Source organism: Solanum stenotomum, chromosome 5, assembly GCF_019186545.1.
Source record: "Solanum stenotomum isolate F172 chromosome 5, ASM1918654v1, whole genome shotgun sequence".
NCBI classification, from domain to species: domain Eukaryota; kingdom Viridiplantae; phylum Streptophyta; class Magnoliopsida; order Solanales; family Solanaceae; genus Solanum; species Solanum stenotomum.
The window spans coordinates 2,169,945-2,189,432 of record NC_064286.1 but is presented as its reverse complement, the minus strand read 5'-3'; the positions used below and the strand labels follow the sequence as shown (position 1 = coordinate 2,189,432).

The 19,488-nt window shown below is 36.6% G+C and overlaps 3 protein-coding genes and 5 non-coding genes across 9 annotated transcripts; 1 reads left to right on the top strand and 7 right to left on the bottom strand.

Moving 5' to 3' along the window:
- Positions 1–360: 360 nt before the first annotated feature.
- On the top strand, positions 361–8,223 carry LOC125864632 (microtubule-associated protein TORTIFOLIA1-like). The gene is made up of 7 exons (XM_049544659.1): positions 361–1,218; positions 4,124–4,315; positions 4,807–4,909; positions 4,991–5,044; positions 5,141–5,586; positions 5,664–6,545; positions 7,628–8,223. The coding sequence occupies exons 1-7, from the start codon at positions 505–507 to the stop codon at positions 7,823–7,825; spliced, it is 2,589 nt and encodes an 862-aa protein (XP_049400616.1). The 5' UTR covers positions 361–504; the 3' UTR covers positions 7,826–8,223.
- On the bottom strand, positions 8,211–11,001 carry LOC125864635 (probable serine/threonine-protein kinase PBL23). Of its 2 annotated transcripts, none has more exons than XM_049544661.1 (5): positions 10,832–11,001; positions 10,067–10,248; positions 9,652–9,841; positions 8,992–9,383; positions 8,211–8,720 (listed from the first exon to the last, which is right to left on the bottom strand). In XM_049544661.1, the coding sequence occupies exons 1-5, from the start codon at positions 10,986–10,988 to the stop codon at positions 8,427–8,429; spliced, it is 1,215 nt and encodes a 404-aa protein (XP_049400618.1). In that variant the 5' UTR covers positions 10,989–11,001; the 3' UTR covers positions 8,211–8,426. The 2 variants fall into 2 exon arrangements, with proteins under 2 accessions (XP_049400618.1, XP_049400619.1); XM_049544662.1 differs by having other exon boundaries at positions 10,067–10,268; positions 10,832–10,933.
- Positions 11,002–11,770: 769 nt separating this feature from the next.
- LOC125864631 (protein PLASTID MOVEMENT IMPAIRED 1) lies at positions 11,771–14,811 on the bottom strand. The gene has a single exon (XM_049544658.1). The coding sequence runs from the start codon at positions 14,675–14,677 to the stop codon at positions 12,020–12,022; it is 2,658 nt and encodes an 885-aa protein (XP_049400615.1). The 5' UTR covers positions 14,678–14,811; the 3' UTR covers positions 11,771–12,019.
- Positions 14,812–16,923: 2,112 nt separating this feature from the next.
- Positions 16,924–17,004, bottom strand: LOC125866484 (small nucleolar RNA R21). The gene has a single exon (XR_007446539.1). It is a non-coding gene; the product is annotated as a small nucleolar RNA R21 (small nucleolar RNA).
- Positions 17,005–17,258: 254 nt separating this feature from the next.
- Positions 17,259–17,338, bottom strand: LOC125866420 (small nucleolar RNA R21). The gene has a single exon (XR_007446487.1). It is a non-coding gene; the product is annotated as a small nucleolar RNA R21 (small nucleolar RNA).
- A 292-nt stretch (positions 17,339–17,630) lies between these two features.
- On the bottom strand, positions 17,631–17,710 carry LOC125866485 (small nucleolar RNA R21). The gene has a single exon (XR_007446540.1). It is a non-coding gene; the product is annotated as a small nucleolar RNA R21 (small nucleolar RNA).
- A 361-nt stretch (positions 17,711–18,071) lies between these two features.
- On the bottom strand, positions 18,072–18,151 carry LOC125866486 (small nucleolar RNA R21). The gene has a single exon (XR_007446541.1). It is a non-coding gene; the product is annotated as a small nucleolar RNA R21 (small nucleolar RNA).
- A 330-nt stretch (positions 18,152–18,481) lies between these two features.
- Positions 18,482–18,557, bottom strand: LOC125866419 (small nucleolar RNA R21). Its single transcript, XR_007446486.1, has one exon. It is a non-coding gene; the product is annotated as a small nucleolar RNA R21 (small nucleolar RNA).
- Positions 18,558–19,488: the final 931 nt, after the last annotated feature.

Here is a 19,488-nt window from a genome sequence, read left to right as displayed (position 1 = left end):
CATGCCGACAACAATAAAAAAGAGAACAATAGCAATGACAAAGATAATACTAAAACCGAAGAATAAGTCAACATTATATAGCAATCAAAAAATATCAAAACAAATATGGCATTATATAGAGTTCGATCGTTATTCTCCTCAACTAATGTTCACATCGAATTTCAAATTCTTTATCGCACGTCCTAAATAGGATCTTTTCCCTCTCACCAAAACATAATATGTTATTATAGAGAGGTTTGATGGTTCATTTAATGAGCCGAAAAAATATTGGTTCCACCCGCACACCCCCTGCCCCCACTCCCACCAGTGTTCAATCAGAGCAGATCTCCTTTTTCCTTCAAATTTTTTTCCATCTGCTCTGTAATTTGTTGCTTCTATTTGCAGTAACCCAAAATCTTCTCGTCTTCTTCTTCTTCTTCTTCTTCCACTATGCTTCCTCAGTGACCTCTAAAATCAACACACATTGTAAAAATTCCCATAATTTCATTGCAAGATTCAGAAAAAATGGCTTCTCAAGTATCCAAATCTTCAAAGCCCTCAAAACCCACACCACAATCATCATCAGCACCCCCTTCAAGGTCATCATCATCATCTTCATCACTTTCAACCCATTTCGCTATGATTGAGCTGAAGCAAAGAATCCTTACATCTATCTCTAAGCTCTCAGACAGAGATACCCATCAGATCGCTGTTGAAGACCTCGAGAAAATCATCCAAACTCTCTCAAACGACGGCGTTTCAATGCTCCTTAACTGCCTTTACGATGCCAGCAACGACCCAAAACCTGCCGTTAAGAAAGAAACCCTTCGGCTTATCCCCACCGTATGTGCTTCGCACGGCGATTCTGCGGCGACCCATTTGACGAAAATTATCGGCAACATTGTTAAAAGGCTGAAGGATTCGGATTCGGGTGTTAGGGACGCGTGTCGTGATGCGATTGGCTCGTTGTCTTCGTTGTACTTGAAGGGAGAAGCTGAAAGTGGGGGGATTGGGTCTGTAGTTGCTTTGTTTGTGAAGCCATTGTTTGAGGCAATGAATGAGAATAGCAAAACGGTTCAGAGTGGTGCTGCTTTGTGTATGGCTAAAGTGGTGGAATGTGCTTCGGACCCGCCTGTATTGTCTTTTCAAAAGCTATGTCCAAGGATCTGCAAGTACCTTAACAATCCACATTTCGTGGCAAAGGCTTCTTTATTGCCTGTTGTTTCAAGCTTATCACAGGTTCGTTAATGCAGCTATATGTTTACCTTAACAGTAGTCTACATGTTTAATTCATTTCTGAAATGTAGTGTTATACTCTTGATATTAAGTTGAAGCCAAGTGAACTTTTGTAATAGGTAATAGGTAAATAGAAATGTCCCATATCTAATAGCTTAAACTTTATATGAGACAGTTCGTGTAATTCAATATCCTCAATCTCAATGCTGCCCATCAATAAATTTTTTCGCATGTTTGGTCCAGAAGCATCAGCCGGCACGTGAGGCCGTGTATTGCCTACTTGAAACAAACAAATAGAAGCGTCCTTTTTCTCCAACAATTTAACACATTTAAACTAAGGGGGTCACACAGTCTAAAACTCGCTTGCCTTAAGATGTACTCCCTCTGTCCCAATTTACGGGCACACTTTCATTTTTAGTATGTCCCAAAAGAGCATCACCTTTCTAAGCTTAGGACCAATATAACTTTTAAATTTGCATCTTATCCTTAATGAGATGCCACATTAATGTCTAGGACTTGTTTTAGACCACAAGTTTCAAATGTTTTATTTTTTGGGTGAAGTAATTAACTTGTATTAGAAAGGCATCAAGGAGATGCAATGGTTACAGTTAAAAATAAAGTTTCTTCAAACATGATACTAACATGAAGCTAACTGTGTAAAAACTTGTAAAGCAGCCAAAAAGATAAACCCCCTTAAACCCTACTGTGCTAGAGTTAGGGAGCTAACAAAATCCAAAAAATCATCCATACTCTTTACAGGGGAGAGAAGGTGTCAATTATAAAGACTAACTAAACACCTAGTCTTAATGGTGCTTATGGGAGTTGATATTCCATCAAAGCATCTGCAATTTCTCTCTTTCCATGCTTGTCAAATGGTGCCGCATAAATTTGGATGGAGGAAGTACCTATTTGTTGTATGTTTATTTCAACAATCAAAAGTGAGTAGAACACTAAAATATTCTAATTTTGCTTAGTATGTTTAGCTACAAAATGAGAATCAAATACTATTACCTAATCCTTACCTTCTGTACAATATTGAGGGATTAGTATAGGCTTTTTGGGTGGAAATAATGAAAGTCAAAGTGGAGTCTTGTGAAGGACTTGAAGGTTATATGCATTTACTATGTAGTGTGCCTGTAGTGCTCCATGAGGAAATGATGATTGCAATGCCAAATGTGTCTCTGCTTGAATATTCCATGCTTCTGGTCCTTCTGGAACTGTTTTCTGTAATCATCATTTGATGTCAAATGCATCTTTTTTTTGAGGGAGCAGCCACTAGTCAGTTGTTATACATAGTAACCTGTTATATGCATATAACAGGTTACATACAGTATGAATTCTGCTTAATTAAGATAGCATTTCTGCATCTTTCTTGGTTCTCAAAGCATTTATACCTCTCTGACCCTGTTTCACAAAAATGATTATTAGTGGATTTGGTCGTTTTTCCCAAGCTGCATGTATCTTTAAGAGTGCATTCAATTTTGAAGTGCAAATCATAATTTGAACACGTAGGTGATCATCACGCATAAGTGCGAGTACAGATGGATCTAAAGTAACTAGAGGGCTAAATTAGGTCTAAAAAGGCAAAAACAGAGGGAGAAACATTTGTTTTCGTAGTTAGTTAAGTGGTACTTCTGGAAAGGGCTGTACTTTCTAGGATAAGATTTCTTGAAGTGGAAAGAAGGATTTGAGAGGAAGAATGTCCAGTAGTTCCCTAAATATATACCCCTAAATTAATATGATGGTGTGAAAATTAAGAGGGGATCAGGCGAGGTGGGGGTAAAAAACAGAAAAAATGGTAGAGCCTTGTCCCTTCTTGCATATGGTGGTCAGTTTGGAGGGAAAGAAATAACAGATGTTTTGAGATTATTACTAACCCAATGCAGAAAGTAAAAGAAAACTGCATTAATACTCTATATTTTTGGTGTAAAGAAGAGGGTATAGATGAAGTAGAACAGCTAGTTAATTTCCTAGGCTCTCTGTAATGATTACTTGCCTTGCAATTTTTCAATGGTTGCCAGCATGCCCTCATTGCTGAGGAATACAACTTTACCTTATCAAAAAAATAAAAAAAATAAAGAGAGGGCCCATATTTGTGAAACTCTTAAGTAATAAATTCAAACACATCAATCAAAAAAAAAAAAGAAATGTTCCGCTGATGCATGGATCAATCAGATCAAGTTATGTTCAAAAGTCTGCTTTATTTATTCCACCACAAGAAGGACTTCTCTACTTGTGAACTCTAGGCTATTCCAAAGTTCTTGCACATGACCTCTAGGGTCATTCTAGAATATTTGAGTCTCCAAAGTGAAGAGCGATGCTGTTTAGTTACCTTATAAAGTGAAGATAATGTTAAGGTGTCAACTCTCAATATCTGTGAACTGCAGGAGCCTCTTCTGCGTATCTAAGAGAAGTAGAAACAGTAAGTTTAAAAAGTTTTTGAGGTACGAACAAGGTATAAATCAAATCATATTGTAAAATTATACCATAGTTTGAGCATGGTTAAGCATACTTATTAACGGGAGAAAAGGCATTTCGTTAAGAGTGTGGGATGGTTATACCTTTTCCTTATAAGCATGAGGTCTAGTTTTACCTGACATATCTTTAGTTCTTTAATTTTTCATAATTCATACATGTTTGGCTACTTGTAAATTCTTCTTCAGTAATGACTTTTGCTTGCTTATGATAGTATTGACTGAGGACTCATCTTGTTATATTAGATTTACTGACCTCTGCAATATTGGCAAAACCATACAAGTATATGAACTACACTCTGAGATACTGCACATCTTTGAATTTTCTTTCTTCTTGTATCATAATATTTGGCATCACATATAATGTGAACTTACATGTCATCTTTAAAGTGGTTGTGCAATATTTAAAGGCTTCAGATAACATATTATTGCAGGTAGGGGCTATAGCACCGCAAAATTTGGAACCTTTACTGCAGACCATTCATGAATGCCTCAGCAATACAGATTGGGCAACTCGTAAGGCTGCAGCTGATACATTAAGCGCCTTGGCATTGAATTCAAGCAACTTGGTAGCAGGGGGAGCTACTTCCACTTTAACTGTGCTTGAAGCTTCTCGGTTTGACAAGGTACCTTCCTCTAGTAATTATGTGATGTAGTGTTAAGGTAATTTCTTAGTTTGAGGAGTAACTAACTAACTATAACCCTAGTTTGGTAAAAGCTTGGTCAACAATAATGAGATCATGTCTAGCCAATGTTGCCATTAAGAGAGTTGGAGTGATTTAGATCTGGTATAAGTTTGGTGCTGAAGGCCAAAGTAGAGGTTCTAATGATTGTACCTTATTTATGCCATGTAATGCAATAATAACACCTCTGTTGATATGGTTATCATGGACCATCTTTGAATCTTAAAAATATAAACTGAATTCTGACGAACGAAAATGAAAACATGGATGAGATATGATTTATCCATATCCTTGAACTTGAAGTTTGCAACAATATGCTAAATGCTAGTTTTGTGGCTACATTCAACTCAGCAGATATATGTTATGCACTTATTTGTTTGTGATTAGAGGTAATTTTCGCTTGTGCAAATCTAAAATGTATTTGGGTTTCCCAGATAAAACCTGTGAGAGATAGTATGTTGGAAGCTTTGCAGCACTGGAAGAAAATTGCAGGGAAAGAAGATGGAGCTACAGATGATCAGAAAACTTCATGTATTGGTAAGCGGGAAAGCATGAAATTTTATATGCTACTTTAGATCTAAGGATTTCTTTCCTGCTTTAATGGGAATATCCTTTCAGATGGCGAATCTTCTGAATCTGCCGGATCATCAGAAAAGGACCTCCGAAATGCTGGTGAGTGGAATGAGACTTTGGTATATGATTCTTCTTAAACTTTTTCAAATGGTTTCTTTCCAAAACTAAGGATTAACAACTTTTCTGATAAAACAGTGGGCATATTAAAGAAGAGAGGTCCTGCTTTGTCAGACAGAAAATTGAACCCAGAATTCTTCCAGAAACTTGAAGAAAGGAGTTCAAATGATTTGCCTGTGGAAGTGGTTGTCCCTCGTCAATGTCTTAATGCATCTAATACACCAACTGAAGTAGAGTCTGTGTCAGAGAAAGCAGAAACAGGACAGAGAATAATGAGGAAAAGCCAGATTGATGCTAGGTATAGTAACACGGAGAGTCAAACTTCTGGGGTAAGTGGCAGAGAACATGATACTGTTGATGAGGGAGATTTGAATCAGAGGGAACAATCCAGTTACCGTACTGGTTTTGCAAAAAATACTGGTCCGCCTGAGGGGTTTATGGCTAACAAAGGAAACTGGCTTGCTATTCAAAGACAATTGTTACTTCTGGAGAGACAGCAGGCTCATCTGACGAATATGTTGCAGGTTTGCTTGATAAGTTAGTTTTATCAAAAAATGGTTTCACTAGCTATTTTTCTACTAACAATTCTCCCAAATTGTAGGATTTCATGGGTGGATCTCATGGTAGCATGGTGGCTCTCGAGAACAGAGTACGTGGTCTCGAAAGAGTCGTTGAAGACATGGCACGTGATTTATCTCTTTCAGCAGGTCGAAGAGGTGGTGCTTTTACGGGAAGATTTGATGAATCTCTTAATAGGCCCCTTGGGAAGTATAATAGCTTCCATGATTACTCTAGTACCAAGCTAGGTAGAGGTAGTGAAGGGAGCATACCATTTGGAGAGAGGTTTGTACCATCTGATGGTAATTCATCGGGTATGAGGGGAAGGAGCCCACCACGTAGATCTGATAATCCTGATGCTTGGGACTTCCATTCATATGGTAAGTATGGGCAATCAGGATCTAGGAGAGGTATTGGTGGTGGTCCCATGGATGCTAGGCCATCTAAACTAGAAAACGAGATAGATCAGGTTGGCACAAGGAGGGGATGGGCCAAAGGAGCAGGACCTGTTAGGTTTGGCGAGGGACCTTCTGCTAGAAGTATCTGGCAAGCTTCAAAGGATGAAGCAACTTTGGAGGCAATCCGTGTGGCTGGTGATGACAATGGAACTGCTCGAGGTACTAGAGTAGCTATTCCAGAATTAGAGGCTGAAGCACTAACAGATGACAATAATATGCAAGAGCGTGATCCAGTTTGGACTTCCTGGACCAATGCAATGGATGCATTTTCTGTGGGTGATATGGATTCAGCGTTTTCTGAAGTTTTATCTACTGGAGATGATTTCTTGCTTGTGAAGCTGATGGATAGATCAGGTCCAGTGATTGATCAACTGTCCAATGAGGTGGCAAGTGAGGCTTTGCATGCTGTTGCCCAGTTTCTTCTGGAGCCAAACCTGACAGACATCTGTTTATCTTGGGTCCAACAGGTACAAATTTCTTTAATGCCCTGGTTGCAGCTTTTTTGACTTTATGTTAATATAGTATCTCCCAGAGTAAGTTGTGAAAGTAGAACTCTGCGCAGATGATTACTAAAAAATTTCATGTAGTTTTAGTTGTTCTTTTAGGGGAAGCGAGTAGATGTCATAGAGCTCCTCTGAGACACATGTAGTATGATATACTGTGCCTAATAACCTATATTGATTGGTATCCTTTTGTTGGTCTGAGGTAAAAACATTTTGGATATATTGCTGCACTGCCTTTCTAATTCTTCCAAGAGACTATTTATTGTGTCATGACCGAAGGAACTAAATCTGTGGGTAGCTATGCCATGCTGTTTGTTCTTGTCTAACAGTAATGGAGATATATGTGGAATACTAAATCAATTGCATGCATTAACATTTATATTTTGTTTGGAACCTGCTGCTACCTTGTGGAACCATTGAGAAAGGGCACATAGATAGATACTTCAACTTGGCCTCAAATGGCAACTAAACACTTTAATTTTGAATATGCACATCTAAACACCTCAACTCATCTTCACTATGTCAATTGAACACTCCAACGTACAAAATGATTTAGACACCTCCAAAATTTATGTGGTCAACGTTGGGTGTCCATGAGACACAATGGGAATGAGTTGGAGAGTTTAGTTGCCAGTTGAGACCAAGTTGAAGTGTCTAGATGTGCACTCTCAAAGTTGGAGTGCCAGATACCAAGTTCTGTTTTTAGTTTGTTTTTTGAAAAAAAAAATGTTTGTTTGGATAGGGTATTGAAAGAATTTGTTTTGTTTGCGCTGGAAGAATTGCTCTTGGAAGAGCCTTTTGATTGCATTTTATTTTATTTTCGAAGAAACAATTTCCCGATTATGTGTTTCTTCCCGAAAACAAAACAACTCTCTCTTTCTCTCTCTCTCTCTCTCTCTCTCACACACACACACACCCCTCGTAATCTGTGTTGAACTCCTTTGTTTCATCTATGAAGGGAGAACCACTTAAGCTGAAGTTTGATATATGAAATTAAGTTTTATACTGACTATATCGTGTCCTTTTTCTTCCAATTGTATTTTCAGTTGCTAGAAATTGTTTTAGAAAATGGACCTGAGGTAGTGGACCTTCCTATGGAAGTGAAAAAAGAGCTGCTGTTAAATTTGAACGAAATTTCATCATCAGTAGACCTGCCTGAGGACTGGGAAGGTGCAACACCTGAGCAACTGTTGTTGCAGTTGGCATCTGCTTGGGATATTGATCTGCAAGAGCTGGAGAAGTAGCTGCATTCTACGAATTCACCCGTTACATGAAGTTAGTGTCTCGTGAATTTTCTCCTGGGCAAGCTCAATTTACTTGGAAAGCAACTCTTTTCCCAGTTATTCACCCGTTGCATGAAGTTAGTGTCATGAATTTTCTCTGGGGCTTGCTCACTTTACTTGGAAGCATCTCTTTTCCCAGTTTACTAGTTTGGTTCGGAAATATTTCTACTTTGATTGATATTTCGAGATTTAATGTAAATTGCAATGCTTTATTCTTCGAATTCGTGTACTTGGGCAGCCTGTTTCAATTGCAAATCACAATTTTGCTGTTATTTGTACTGTTAATCGCGAGTTGTTCTCGCAGCTCAATAGTGAAGTGGTCCATGAAAGTTATATAAGACTTACATTTTTCATATATAGATAAGTTGTCCAGTTAACATTGGTAGATTGAAACATTAGTCATGTACTATATCTTTGAATAAACTTGAAAAACTACATGATTTTGGTCATCTATATGCATTGTATATACATTAGCCTTCTAAATATTTTACCACAATGTACAAAATCTGAAGAAACTTCACAAGAAAAAAGTGTTGTTTATGCTTAGAAGGCTTTACTTTTGTTATGTATCAACACTAGCTTCACTAGTTCCAATGTTATCTGTATTACTTTGCAATGGTGTTTTTGGAGTGTCTAGTGCAGCTTCCTCCTCGTCCTCGTCCTTTTTCTTGTTCCCTGCTAGAAATGCCAAAGCTGTAACTACATCACTGATCAACGGACGAACACTGGCTTCATTTTGCAGGCACATTGCTGCAATTGCTAGTGCTTGATACAGTCCCTTCCTTGGATACTTCCCTTCCAACAATGGATCCACCATTAAGTGAAATTTTTTCTTGTTTCTGAACAATGGTTGTGCCTGTCAAGCAGTTTTTTATAAGAGTTTAATCATCTATCAGGTCACCTAAAAGATAAATACAGATAAACTATCCATAAAGTTGGGTGTTTACAGGGCCAACTTAAACCAAGTTAAGGTGTCTATCTATGTATTATGCGGCTGGAGTTCTGTACACCATCTACTCTTTTTAGTGGATATAAGTTTGGCATGGTTCATAACATTACAACTTAGTTTTTAAGTGGAAACTCAGTGCTTAAGCATTACATAGTGACATTGGATTCTTGTAACTTACCCACAGAACAAGATCCTGTTCTTCACTTGGTTTTGAGGTGTCAATGACTCTTCTTCCTGTGATCATCTCCAAGAATACAACTCCAAAGCTATAAACATCGGATTTCGCGGTCAATTGTCCTGTGGAAGCATACTCTGGTGCACAATAACCATAGGTTCCCATGACCCTTGTAGACACATGACTCTTATCACCAGTTGGACCTAGCTTGGCAAGTCCAAAATCAGAGAGCTTTGGATTGAAGTTCTCATCTAAAAGTATGTTAGATGCTTTAAAATCGCGGTAAATCACCGGAGGATTAGCTTTTTCATGCAAGTATTCAAGTCCTTTTGCTGCTCCTTCTGCAATTTTCATCCTTGTTTCCCAATCAAGTGGTTTTCTATCCGGACTAGTTTCTGTCAAACAAGATGATTATAGTCGGTCATTAATCAAAACGTTTTCAACTTCTATACGCTGATAGTATAAAGTTTTGCCATATGTTATTCTCAATGCTCAAACATGTTCTTTGAGGCAATGATTTAACAATGTAAATCTATGTTACTCATATTCTCGAAAAATGCACTACTTTTGAAAGATCCAATCTCAAGTGTCCAAGCAACATAGATGTCAACTACTTAATGTACACATATTTTCAAGATTTGTAAAGACATATTAACACATTACCAAGTAGGTGATCTTCTAATGAACCATTTGGCATGTATTCATATACTAAAATTCTCTGGTCACCATCTGAACAATATCCAACCAGATTGACAAGATTAGGATGATGAAGAAGACTCAATATGAGAACCTCCACAAGAAACTCTCTAGTTCCTTGGAAACCATTCCTGTCAAGTTGCTTCACAGCAACATCCTAAAACAGAACAATAAAACAAGAAGAAGTTAAACCTTTAGTCAACAACAACTACGCCTCAGTCTCAAACAAGTAGTACAATCAGGCTTCTCTATAACAACAATTCACTAGAATGGTCAAGTTTTCTTTTGGAACTGATTTTTCATGTAATGTGTTTCAAAAAGTATCCAGACAAACGACGTTGTTATAGAGGGGCAAAGATAAGAAGAGATGAGTGGGAAGTACTAGATTCTTGCTTTCAATGTGGCCCTTGTACACTCTTCCAAAGCCACCTTCACCAAGCAAACGATCGTTGTTGAAGTTTTGAGTGGCAATCTTCAACTCCAGGTATGAGAAGATTTCAGCAGAAATGTTGCCTTTTCCAAGTTTTGCTATTTCTTCTGCTATGTACTTCCTTCTGCTGCTATCTGCACACCAAGTTTACAAACTTGATTTTCTAAAATATGAATTACAAGGGTGTTTATCATGTGAAAGTTAGAGAAAACTCAGGATATTCGATGATCTTTCGACGAAGCATTTCATATTTCTGTTGGCTGTCAAACTATCATAAACCTTAGCTTTTCGATGAACTTCCAGCACAAACATTTCATATTGTGGTTCGACTATTTTTACATTGGTTGTTAAACCTATCACAAATCTTTATTATCATCCGGTTTTGAGATTGACTGTCTATCTATTGGAGCGAATTGGATGATTAGGCCGAGGACTACTCCCTCTATCCCTCACTCTCCCTACCCCAATATGAACCTTGAGTCATCAAAGTCTTTCTGACTCCTACGTTGCTCAGATTCTTCAAAAATGTCACTTGACACATGTCGGATTCTTCAAAAGTAATGCATTTTTGGAGAATCCAACACAGGTGCGAATGCATTATTGGAGAGTCTGAACATCAATTTATGTTTGATGTCACAAAAATGAAATGCATTTGAGAGAAAACACAATGCAATTACAATTAACTTGAAATAAAAATAGATGAAACAATAAAATTACCAGTTTTTAAAGAAAGATTGTCAAAGGAAGATTGAGATTTGTTGTTTTTGTGTTCTTGATTACTCTTTTTCAAAGTCTTTTTATGAAAACTTTCCTCCTTTGCAACACAACATCTAAAACAATTCATCTTCATTTTATTTTTGCTACCCAATTTCATTCCTAATATTCACATCAATCATCAACAATGGATTTTTTTTTTGTTAACGGATTTCGCTCATCAAGTTCTTGTTTGATAGTCCGTTGTCACAACACCACAATATTCCTCTTCCTGGGGTTAATGTTCTCCGGGATTTGTCCAAATATGTCCTTATTGTTATCGAATTTAACGATGAAAATTTCAAGATAGGACATCAATAGGAATACATCAACAGAATTGATAATCCACATGAAGATTTTTTTAAAAAAATTAAACCCCTTTGATCCCAGAAAGAACCAGTTTTCTGGTCTTCCAGGGAATCAATTTTTTTTTTTGTGTTGGCAAAAATGTTTGTTTTGTTTCCTTGACCTTGAGACACAACAATTTGTTTGGTATGAAAGGAATGTACTAAATACATTTTATTCTTTCATTGGAGATTATTACACTTGTCAGAAAAATATTTATCTGAAAAAAAAACATTTTTTATGACTTTTCTATATATATATATATATATCTGGTATTCCGCACCTACTCCCTCTATTGTGTTTTGTGTGACGTACTTTCATTTTTAGTTAAATTCTGACAATACTACTTTGTGGATACCGATTATTAGTTGATTGCCCTGTCTTCAGACTCTCCATAAATGATGTCGTACTCGTGTTGGATCCACCAAAAATGCACTAATCATGGAGGATCCGACATGCACCCTTCAAAATTTTTGAAGAGTCCGAGTTCTTCTTCTTGCTATCCTTTATCACGAAATGACTATTCAAAGTACCAAAAAATTATCGACAAACGTCAAATTACAAACTGATAGCATCACTATTACTGGTAGAAAGATACAATGTCTCATTTACAATCTTGAAGAACATTTCAAAATTCTATGAAAAAAACATACAAACAATGATGTTGTGCACATGCCCTGTGCATAGCACCCTAAACAAATGCAAACATTATACAATTTCCCCCTTTTTCTGTTGCTTATTTCTATGGAATGTGAAAAAATGACGAAAAAACGATTTACACCACCCTTGCTGCTGCCGTCTGTCTGTCTACATGATGAACTTGATATCCGGATTTCTTATCGATTTCAGCCACATATCTGCCATTACACGCGATGATATGCTCCATAGCAAGTCTTGGCCTTTTAGTGGTGAAGATTTCTTTGCTTTCTTCCCCATTTTACCAAGTCCATAAGCTACTAGCCACTGCATTGCTGTCAATTTCTGCTTTTCTGTGTCCCACGTGTTCTTCCTCCCTCCGCTCCTGACTTTCAATCCTCCAATAGCCAGACACGCGATTTTAAACTTCTTTTCCTCATCATCAAAGTTGTTAGTTTCCTCATCAATAGGAACTGCTTGAACCAGTGCTATCATAGGTCCTCCAACTGCCTCGAATTGCCTCAACGGATCCCTCAGTTGAACCACAACTGAGATCATTATACTATCACTTTTGTCATCTTTCGTCCAGTCTTCGAGTGGGACAGCAGAGTCCAACGGGTGACCATCATCATCTTTCTTGATAGCTGAAACGTCGAAAGGAGCCTCTTCTTCCGGTATATCTGCCTGAATTTTCAATGCTTCGACTGTCATTGCCTCCATTTTCTGCAGTGTGAAGGCAAGAATCTCATCCACTGTCAACGGTTTGTCACTGATGTTCCATATCCCCGTAGAGATCCTCTCGTTCCTGCTCGTGTTCATTGCTGTTGCCATTGATTTCACTACTGCAACTGTCTCAGCAGCACTTGAGCTGGCACCTCCTTCTTTGTTCCTCCCTTGAATAATTGCTGAAGCAATGCCTTCAAACGCTATCTGCTCCGCTGTCTTGCCCACAAGCTCTTCCATTGGCATCATCGATAAGATCTTGGACGTAAATTCCTCTAGTCCGACAGCTGCCATCCTCTGGAACAACTCGAATCCATTCATAGATGACGGAATAGATGGAAGGACAAATGGTTTTGATATCTGCATTGCAAGTTTCGGAGTGTCCTTTCTCAAAACAGCAGTATTCAGAGGATTCATAGCTGCCAAAAAACCACCATTTCTTGTTTGAACAACACATCCTAACCCCTTAGCAAGATCAGGTATAAATATGCCTGATTCTCTCTTTTCGTTATCTTCATTTCCTCCTCCTCCTTGCAGCTTTAACGCGGGGGTTTCTTGATTATCCGTCTTCAGCTGACTAACACCTGGATCTTCCAGCATTTGGAGGAATTCCCTTGTCACGGTTTCCTCATTCGCGTCCAGCCTTTGGGATTCAGAGTCATCCTCCTCCATCTTAACTTGGTTTTCATCTTTAAACATTGATTCAAGTGCTTTGATTTGCTGTGCAATGGAATCTAGTGCTGACAATCTTGTCAAATGCATTTGATCGTGCACGACTTCCTTAACAACCTCGTGACTAGATGATACCGATCTTTTATCAGAATTTCCTTCTGATCGCTCGTCTCCATCTTCCTCATCCTCTCCTACTTCTTTTGTTGCTTCATCTTTATCTTCCATTTCAACTCCTTTATCTTGAATTTCAATTCCTTTATCCACAATATCGAAATCAGGGAGATCAAGATCCTCTGCTTTCGACTCTGGCTCCTCCTTTACAGGCTCGTCGTCTAGATTCAGCTCATCAATCCCTTGAATATTTGCTGTTGTTCCTGTTTGTGATGGAGTCCAATTAGCTGAACTTAAACTAGACATTCTTGGACTCTGGACGCTAAAAGACGTTTTCGATTGCTTTCTAGCAAATGAAGATGAGTAGCTCTTCGTGTTTTTCGTTCCCCCTTCAGCTTGGCTATAAATCCCAACTCCACCATCTTTCTCCATAATCTGAAATCCCAATTTCAAAACTACCTCTCCTCCTTTCGCCTTCCCGGATAGAGTATAACTCGTATCCCATTGGCGAATTCGATTTCCTTCAAAGCTCTTCTGTACTGAGTCCTCAATCATTTCACTCAAATCAACCATGTTTTTTCCAAAATCAAGTTCCTCTGCATCAACTGCAAAGACAAATATGGAAAATGGACGGGGCTCGAATTTATATCGAGCCCTTCCATTACTAGTACCCGTCCCGGGTGTATAATAAACATGACACCTGATAAAAAGTGTTTCTTCAAAATCTGCAGCTCCTTGTGAAACTCTAGATGGCATAGTTTGTACTGCTCCATCTTTAGTTTCTTTTTTTCTTACACAAACAGATAGTCGTAGACCGTTCATGGACGCTGGTAGTCCTTGAACGGTCACGACTTCAACTGAGAATAAACAACTCAACTTTTGCTTACCAATGTGAGCAAGAGCTCGAATTGGTTTCCAGTTCCACAAGCCTTTCTTCTCGGAGTTCGAATCAGATCCTTTGCTATCCAATTTCTTAACTAACTTCGTGTTACTGGTGCTGGTGTTGGTGCTGGTATTGCTTTGTTGTTGTATATTGTCCTCGCTCTGGATGTCCTGTTTAGGCCGAGAACGCCATGGGGATAATGACATCCGCCTGGCTCTCGGCTTAGGATTGACAACGATACTATCAGTATCGTTGTCATTTTTAGCACCACCTGTTAGGGACTCGATTGAAGGGATCGAATCTCGAGGCAAGACAAGGGAGGCGGTTCTTCGAGTTGTTGTAGTGTGTGATGGTGGTTGATAGAGTGTTTCGCTAAGTGCTTCAAGTTCTTGCAATAATTGTGTATTGGAATTCCTTCTATTAGTTACATAATCCGCCATTACAAGAAGTCGTATGATACAACAGATAACCTTTCCTAATTGATCAACGCGAGTGAACTATATGCTTTGAAATTCACAAAAAGAAGAAAAGAAGTTTTTTTTTTTTTTGGGAAATGATTTTGCAATGTAGAATTGGTGGTAGAGATAGGATGAGGGGTTGGTTAGGTGAGTAGATTGATGTGTGTATTTGAGGACTGGAAAATTCTGTAGGGATAGATTACTTGGTGCTCTGTGAACCAGGTATTTGCATGAGCATTGTATGTGATGGATAAGGCAAGAACGTTTGTCTCTATATCTATCCCCACCCCACCCCTACCTCAAGTAGGGGCCAAACTATATCATTAGCTACGGATCTGTAGAATTCAGTAACTTTTATTCACACATTTACCTTGTGTCCGCTAGGCAAGAGGATAACAAGTTCCGAGCTAAGACAATTATTGTATGAGGTTTACCCAATGCTAAATAGAGGTGTATAATAAGTCGATATGAATATCATGGGTTGTCCGATAATAAAATGAGTGTGAACCCAATAAGTTGTTGTCGTATAATAAAAGTCATGGAACTTAAAAACTATGAGTCTCTTTTATATATGCTTAAAATCTATAAATTTAACTAGATTGTTTCAATTTATGTGAAATTATTAGACTAAGCATAAATTGATCTAAAATTCATGAACTTAACTGAATCGTCTAAATTTATGTGATATTATTTGACTAAGCATAAATTAATCTAAAACATGTGATTTAATTGAATTGTCTCAATTTATGTGATATTATTTAACTAACCATGAATTTTAAAGGGAGAAAGAAGACATTTTAAATTTATGATTTAAATTCTAAAATAAGTCATTAATATTTATGTGCTCTAAATCAGTAATAAAGGACAAAATAAAATGTTTAAACTCAAATTGTTTATAAATAGTATACATATATATTGTAATACGCAAACTCAAATCAGAGCTTTGGATGCACAACATGAGAATCAATCTTCTAATTTTGTACATATCTAGTTCTCTATCTATTTTCTCATATTTGTCCCTTCATATATTTTGGGCTATATTCCTTGGACCCTTCTTTTTGACCAACAGTTTATCGAAGACGCCACTTTTGCATACATTCTATCCTCTCCAAACATTCATATATTTTGGGCTATATTCCTTGGACCCTTATCATTTGATTGGAGACGGCACTTTTGCATACATTCTATCCTCTCTAAATATTTATATATTTTGGATTATATTCCTTGGACCCTTATCTTTTGACAGACGGTTTATCAGAGACAACGGCTTATCGAAGACACCACTTTTGCGTACATTCTATCCTCTTCAAACACCACTTGTGAGATTATACCGAGTAAATTATTGTTGTTACTTGAACCCTTGATGTGGATGACAACTAGAAATAAAGCAACAAACAATGTCAAGTACAATCTTGTTCTCTTTTTTTGAACTCCACACAATCTTACAACAAACAAGGGGACAAGTACATCAAACAAAGGAAGAATCTAAACAAGTACCTTTGACAAAATCTATTCATCACATCCAACTCATAAAACTATAATATGGTACAACTCAGAATTGACAGTTGAAAGTTGAGTAACATTACATAAGCATCTTAGGTATATATATACAAGAAAATATATTAAATGTAATATTGAGTGCCATTGTACAAGCAAATCGACACCACAATGTGGTACAATTAAAGCAAAAACAAGTTCACCATATTTTTTTTTGGCTCCACACAATCTAACACAGGGATCTGAATAAGAACCTTTAGCAATATCTATGTACTATATCTGCACAATAGTTGAAAGCATCTTATTAAGCATCGTATGTATAACCAATGGTAAGGCCAAGATTTTCACTTAAGGGATCAAAATATGAAGAAGTTAACACACAAAGAAGCCGAATGAGGTTCAACATCTACTATGTCTACAAAAAAAGTAATTTTAACCATATAATTTTCCGGCATCACCTGGCTATACCCATGTATGAATACAAGAAAATACTTTAAGATGAAGTATATTACCAAATTACTGACTAAGAAAACAATAGTAGTAGAAGGATGATGGCTAGCAAGAAAAAGACAATATGTATTGGCAAAAAGAAAAAGGGCTTAAAAACACTATCGCGTACCATTGTACATGCGAATTGACACAACATATGTTTACTAAAACAAAAAACTAGTTTTACCATATCAAGTCCCTTTGTGAAGAAGAAGAAGAAGAAACAAAGCAAAGAAACATGAAATCCCTCAGAGTAAAGCTTTTCATCAATGGTCATCAGGCCACTACTTTTAAATTATTCAGCTAACTTCATCATCGGGATTTAAATACTTCTGAAAAATCAAGACACGTTATAACATATCGCAGTATAACAATATTCTAAGACGATGTAAAGAACCATATTATTGACTAGCACTCCAGAATAGTGATGACTGATGCCTAACAAGAAAAAAGACACCACATTTTTAGATTTTTAGGCATAAACATGTAATACCGAGTGCCATTGTATATGCAAATTGACAGTACATTTGTGGTCAAAATTAAGGCAAAAACTACTTAACACTAAATGTAAACAAGAAATCCCTCGGAAAAATGTTTTTCATCAATGGTCATCAGGCCACTACTTTTAAATTATTCAGCTGATTCATCACAAGTATCAAAGAAACTTCTGAAAAAACAGACACATTATAACATATCACAGCAATAAATAATTTTTAAAATCACCTGTCACAATGTAAATCATCAATTGGCTTCAGTTCACAACCTTAAATTGCCATAGCTAATATTTATGGAGATGCAAGTTGCATATTACTGACTAAGAAGACGATAGTACTCGAGAACAATAACACCTAACAAGACAGACACCATTTAAAGCAAAAAAAAGATGTTTAAACATAACATCAAAAGCAAAATCTAGCTTTTACCACATCAAGTCAATAAATAAACAAAGAATCCTTCAGAACAAAGCTTTTCATCAATGGTCATCAGGCCACTACTTTTAAATTATTCAGCTAATTCATCAGAGGGATTCAACAACAACACGACAAACCACAAGTGAGGTCTAAGCAGGGTGATGTGTACGAAGCGTTACCCCTACCTTGTAAAGAGGTTATTTCAGTCCGACCATCGTCTCAAGTAAAACACAAGACACATTATGACATATAACAACAAATAATAATTTTTAAGATGAGGTACATTACTGACTACGAATATGATAGTACTCAAGAAGGATGATGTCTAACAACAAAAAGGCACCATCTTTAAGCAAAAACTAGTCAAACATATTACTGAGTGCTACTCTACGTGCAAATCAACACTACATATGTGGTAAAATTAAAGCAAAAAACTAGTACCTCCTTTAGCGCCACTTCGCCCAACCAACGTTCAGCAGAATCCCTCAGAACAAAGCTTTTCATCAATGGTCATCAGGCCACTACTTTTAAATTATTCAGCTAGTTCATCACAGAGATTCAAATATTCTGAATACAACACAATTTATAACAAATCACAGCAAATAAAAAAGAACTTTTTAATTGGCTTCAGTCATTGGAACAAAAAAGTTCAGTAATTTTCAAATAGCAGCAAATAATTAGAATCTTAACTTGTCTATCAACTAGAATTTGTAAAATTTCCAACTAAAAAAAAGGACTAATGTAAGAAAATAATTCATCCCTCCGAATTGATTATTTTTCTTCCTTTAAAGATCAGTCTACTTAAATTTAGAAAGAACTCATCACGGGGATGTAGTATGAAAAATGAAAAAAAATATATAACAAAAGATAAATAAGAACATGAAATAAGCATCGCTCAGAATTAATTTACTCATCAATGTATTTTTCAGTCCACTACATTTATATTTTTAATCGTCAGAGCGATAACAATATGAACTCCAAATACGATAACGATCAAAAACACATCTGAACAATCATTTTTCACGAATTTCATACTACAATTATCAGTTACATAGATGTTTAAAATACAAAAAGAAAACAACTGATAGTTGAAGCGTGGAATTCGCAAAAAATAAAAATAAAAACTTTAATGTTTTTGATCATTAACTACTCAAAAACAACTTTTTACATTCCAAAACAGGATAAATATTTATCAATATCAAGTGTATACACCAAATCAAGTAATAAACTAGAAGAATCAACAAATAAAAGTGAAAAATGCAAGACACATGTCTTACTTTAATTGGTGTAAACACTCGACGCGCGGATAATGTTTTTATAAAACATGGAAGATCTAAGTATGAACATAAATATCGGAACTGAAAAATCACCATTTAAGCACAGTGGAGATTTTGCGAAATGAGAAGAGTGGCGGCGGCAGTTATGGAGTAGAGGGTTTTATTTATATAGAAAAAAAAAGATAATGGGGTAGTAAGCCCAAATCTTGTTCAAGGCCCACTTTATTATTTGGGCTTCATCAATTCTATTATAGATTTTTTGTTATATTTGATAGGGAAACTTTTTTTTAAAAAAGGGAACTTTCACAAATAGCCACTATAATAAACTTAATTATATTTCATAGCTATAGTTTGCATATTTACGGGTTGTAGCTACATTTTAAGCCATTTCATTTGTATAATTCGTAGATTTGTATAATTCGCAGGTTGTATAATTCGCGAGTACATTTGAATAATTCAGTTGTTTTTGTATAAACTTGAAGTAACGGATTTATACAATTACAAATTTCAAAAATGTAAACAGTTATACAAATTATATTATACAAATTCCGAATTATACAAAACGTGAGAATTATACAAAACTAAAAAGTTGAGCCGTGTAATTATAGTTAAAAGTAGG

Bases quoted from the DNA above. Each gene is read 5' to 3' on its own strand.
- LOC125864631 (XM_049544658.1), bottom strand. From the start codon at position 14,677: ATGGCGGATTATGTAACTAATAGAAGGAATTCCAATACACAATTATTG.
- LOC125864632 (XM_049544659.1), top strand. From the start codon at position 505: ATGGCTTCTCAAGTATCCAAATCTTCAAAGCCCTCAAAACCCACACCA. The intron at 1,219-4,123 runs GTTCGTTAATGC...ATATTATTGCAG, and splicing joins TTGTTTCAAGCTTATCACAG to GTAGGGGCTATAGCACCGCA. The intron at 6,546-7,627 runs GTACAAATTTCT...TTGTATTTTCAG, and splicing joins GTTTATCTTGGGTCCAACAG to TTGCTAGAAATTGTTTTAGA.
- LOC125864635 (XM_049544661.1), bottom strand. From the start codon at position 10,988: ATGAAATTGGGTAGCAAAAATAAAATGAAGATGAATTGTTTTAGATGT. The intron at 10,249-10,831 runs GTAATTTTATTG...CTTGGTGTGCAG, and splicing joins CAATCTTTCTTTAAAAACTG to ATAGCAGCAGAAGGAAGTAC. The intron at 9,842-10,066 runs GTACTTCCCACT...GTTCTGTTTTAG, and splicing joins ACATTGAAAGCAAGAATCTA to GATGTTGCTGTGAAGCAACT.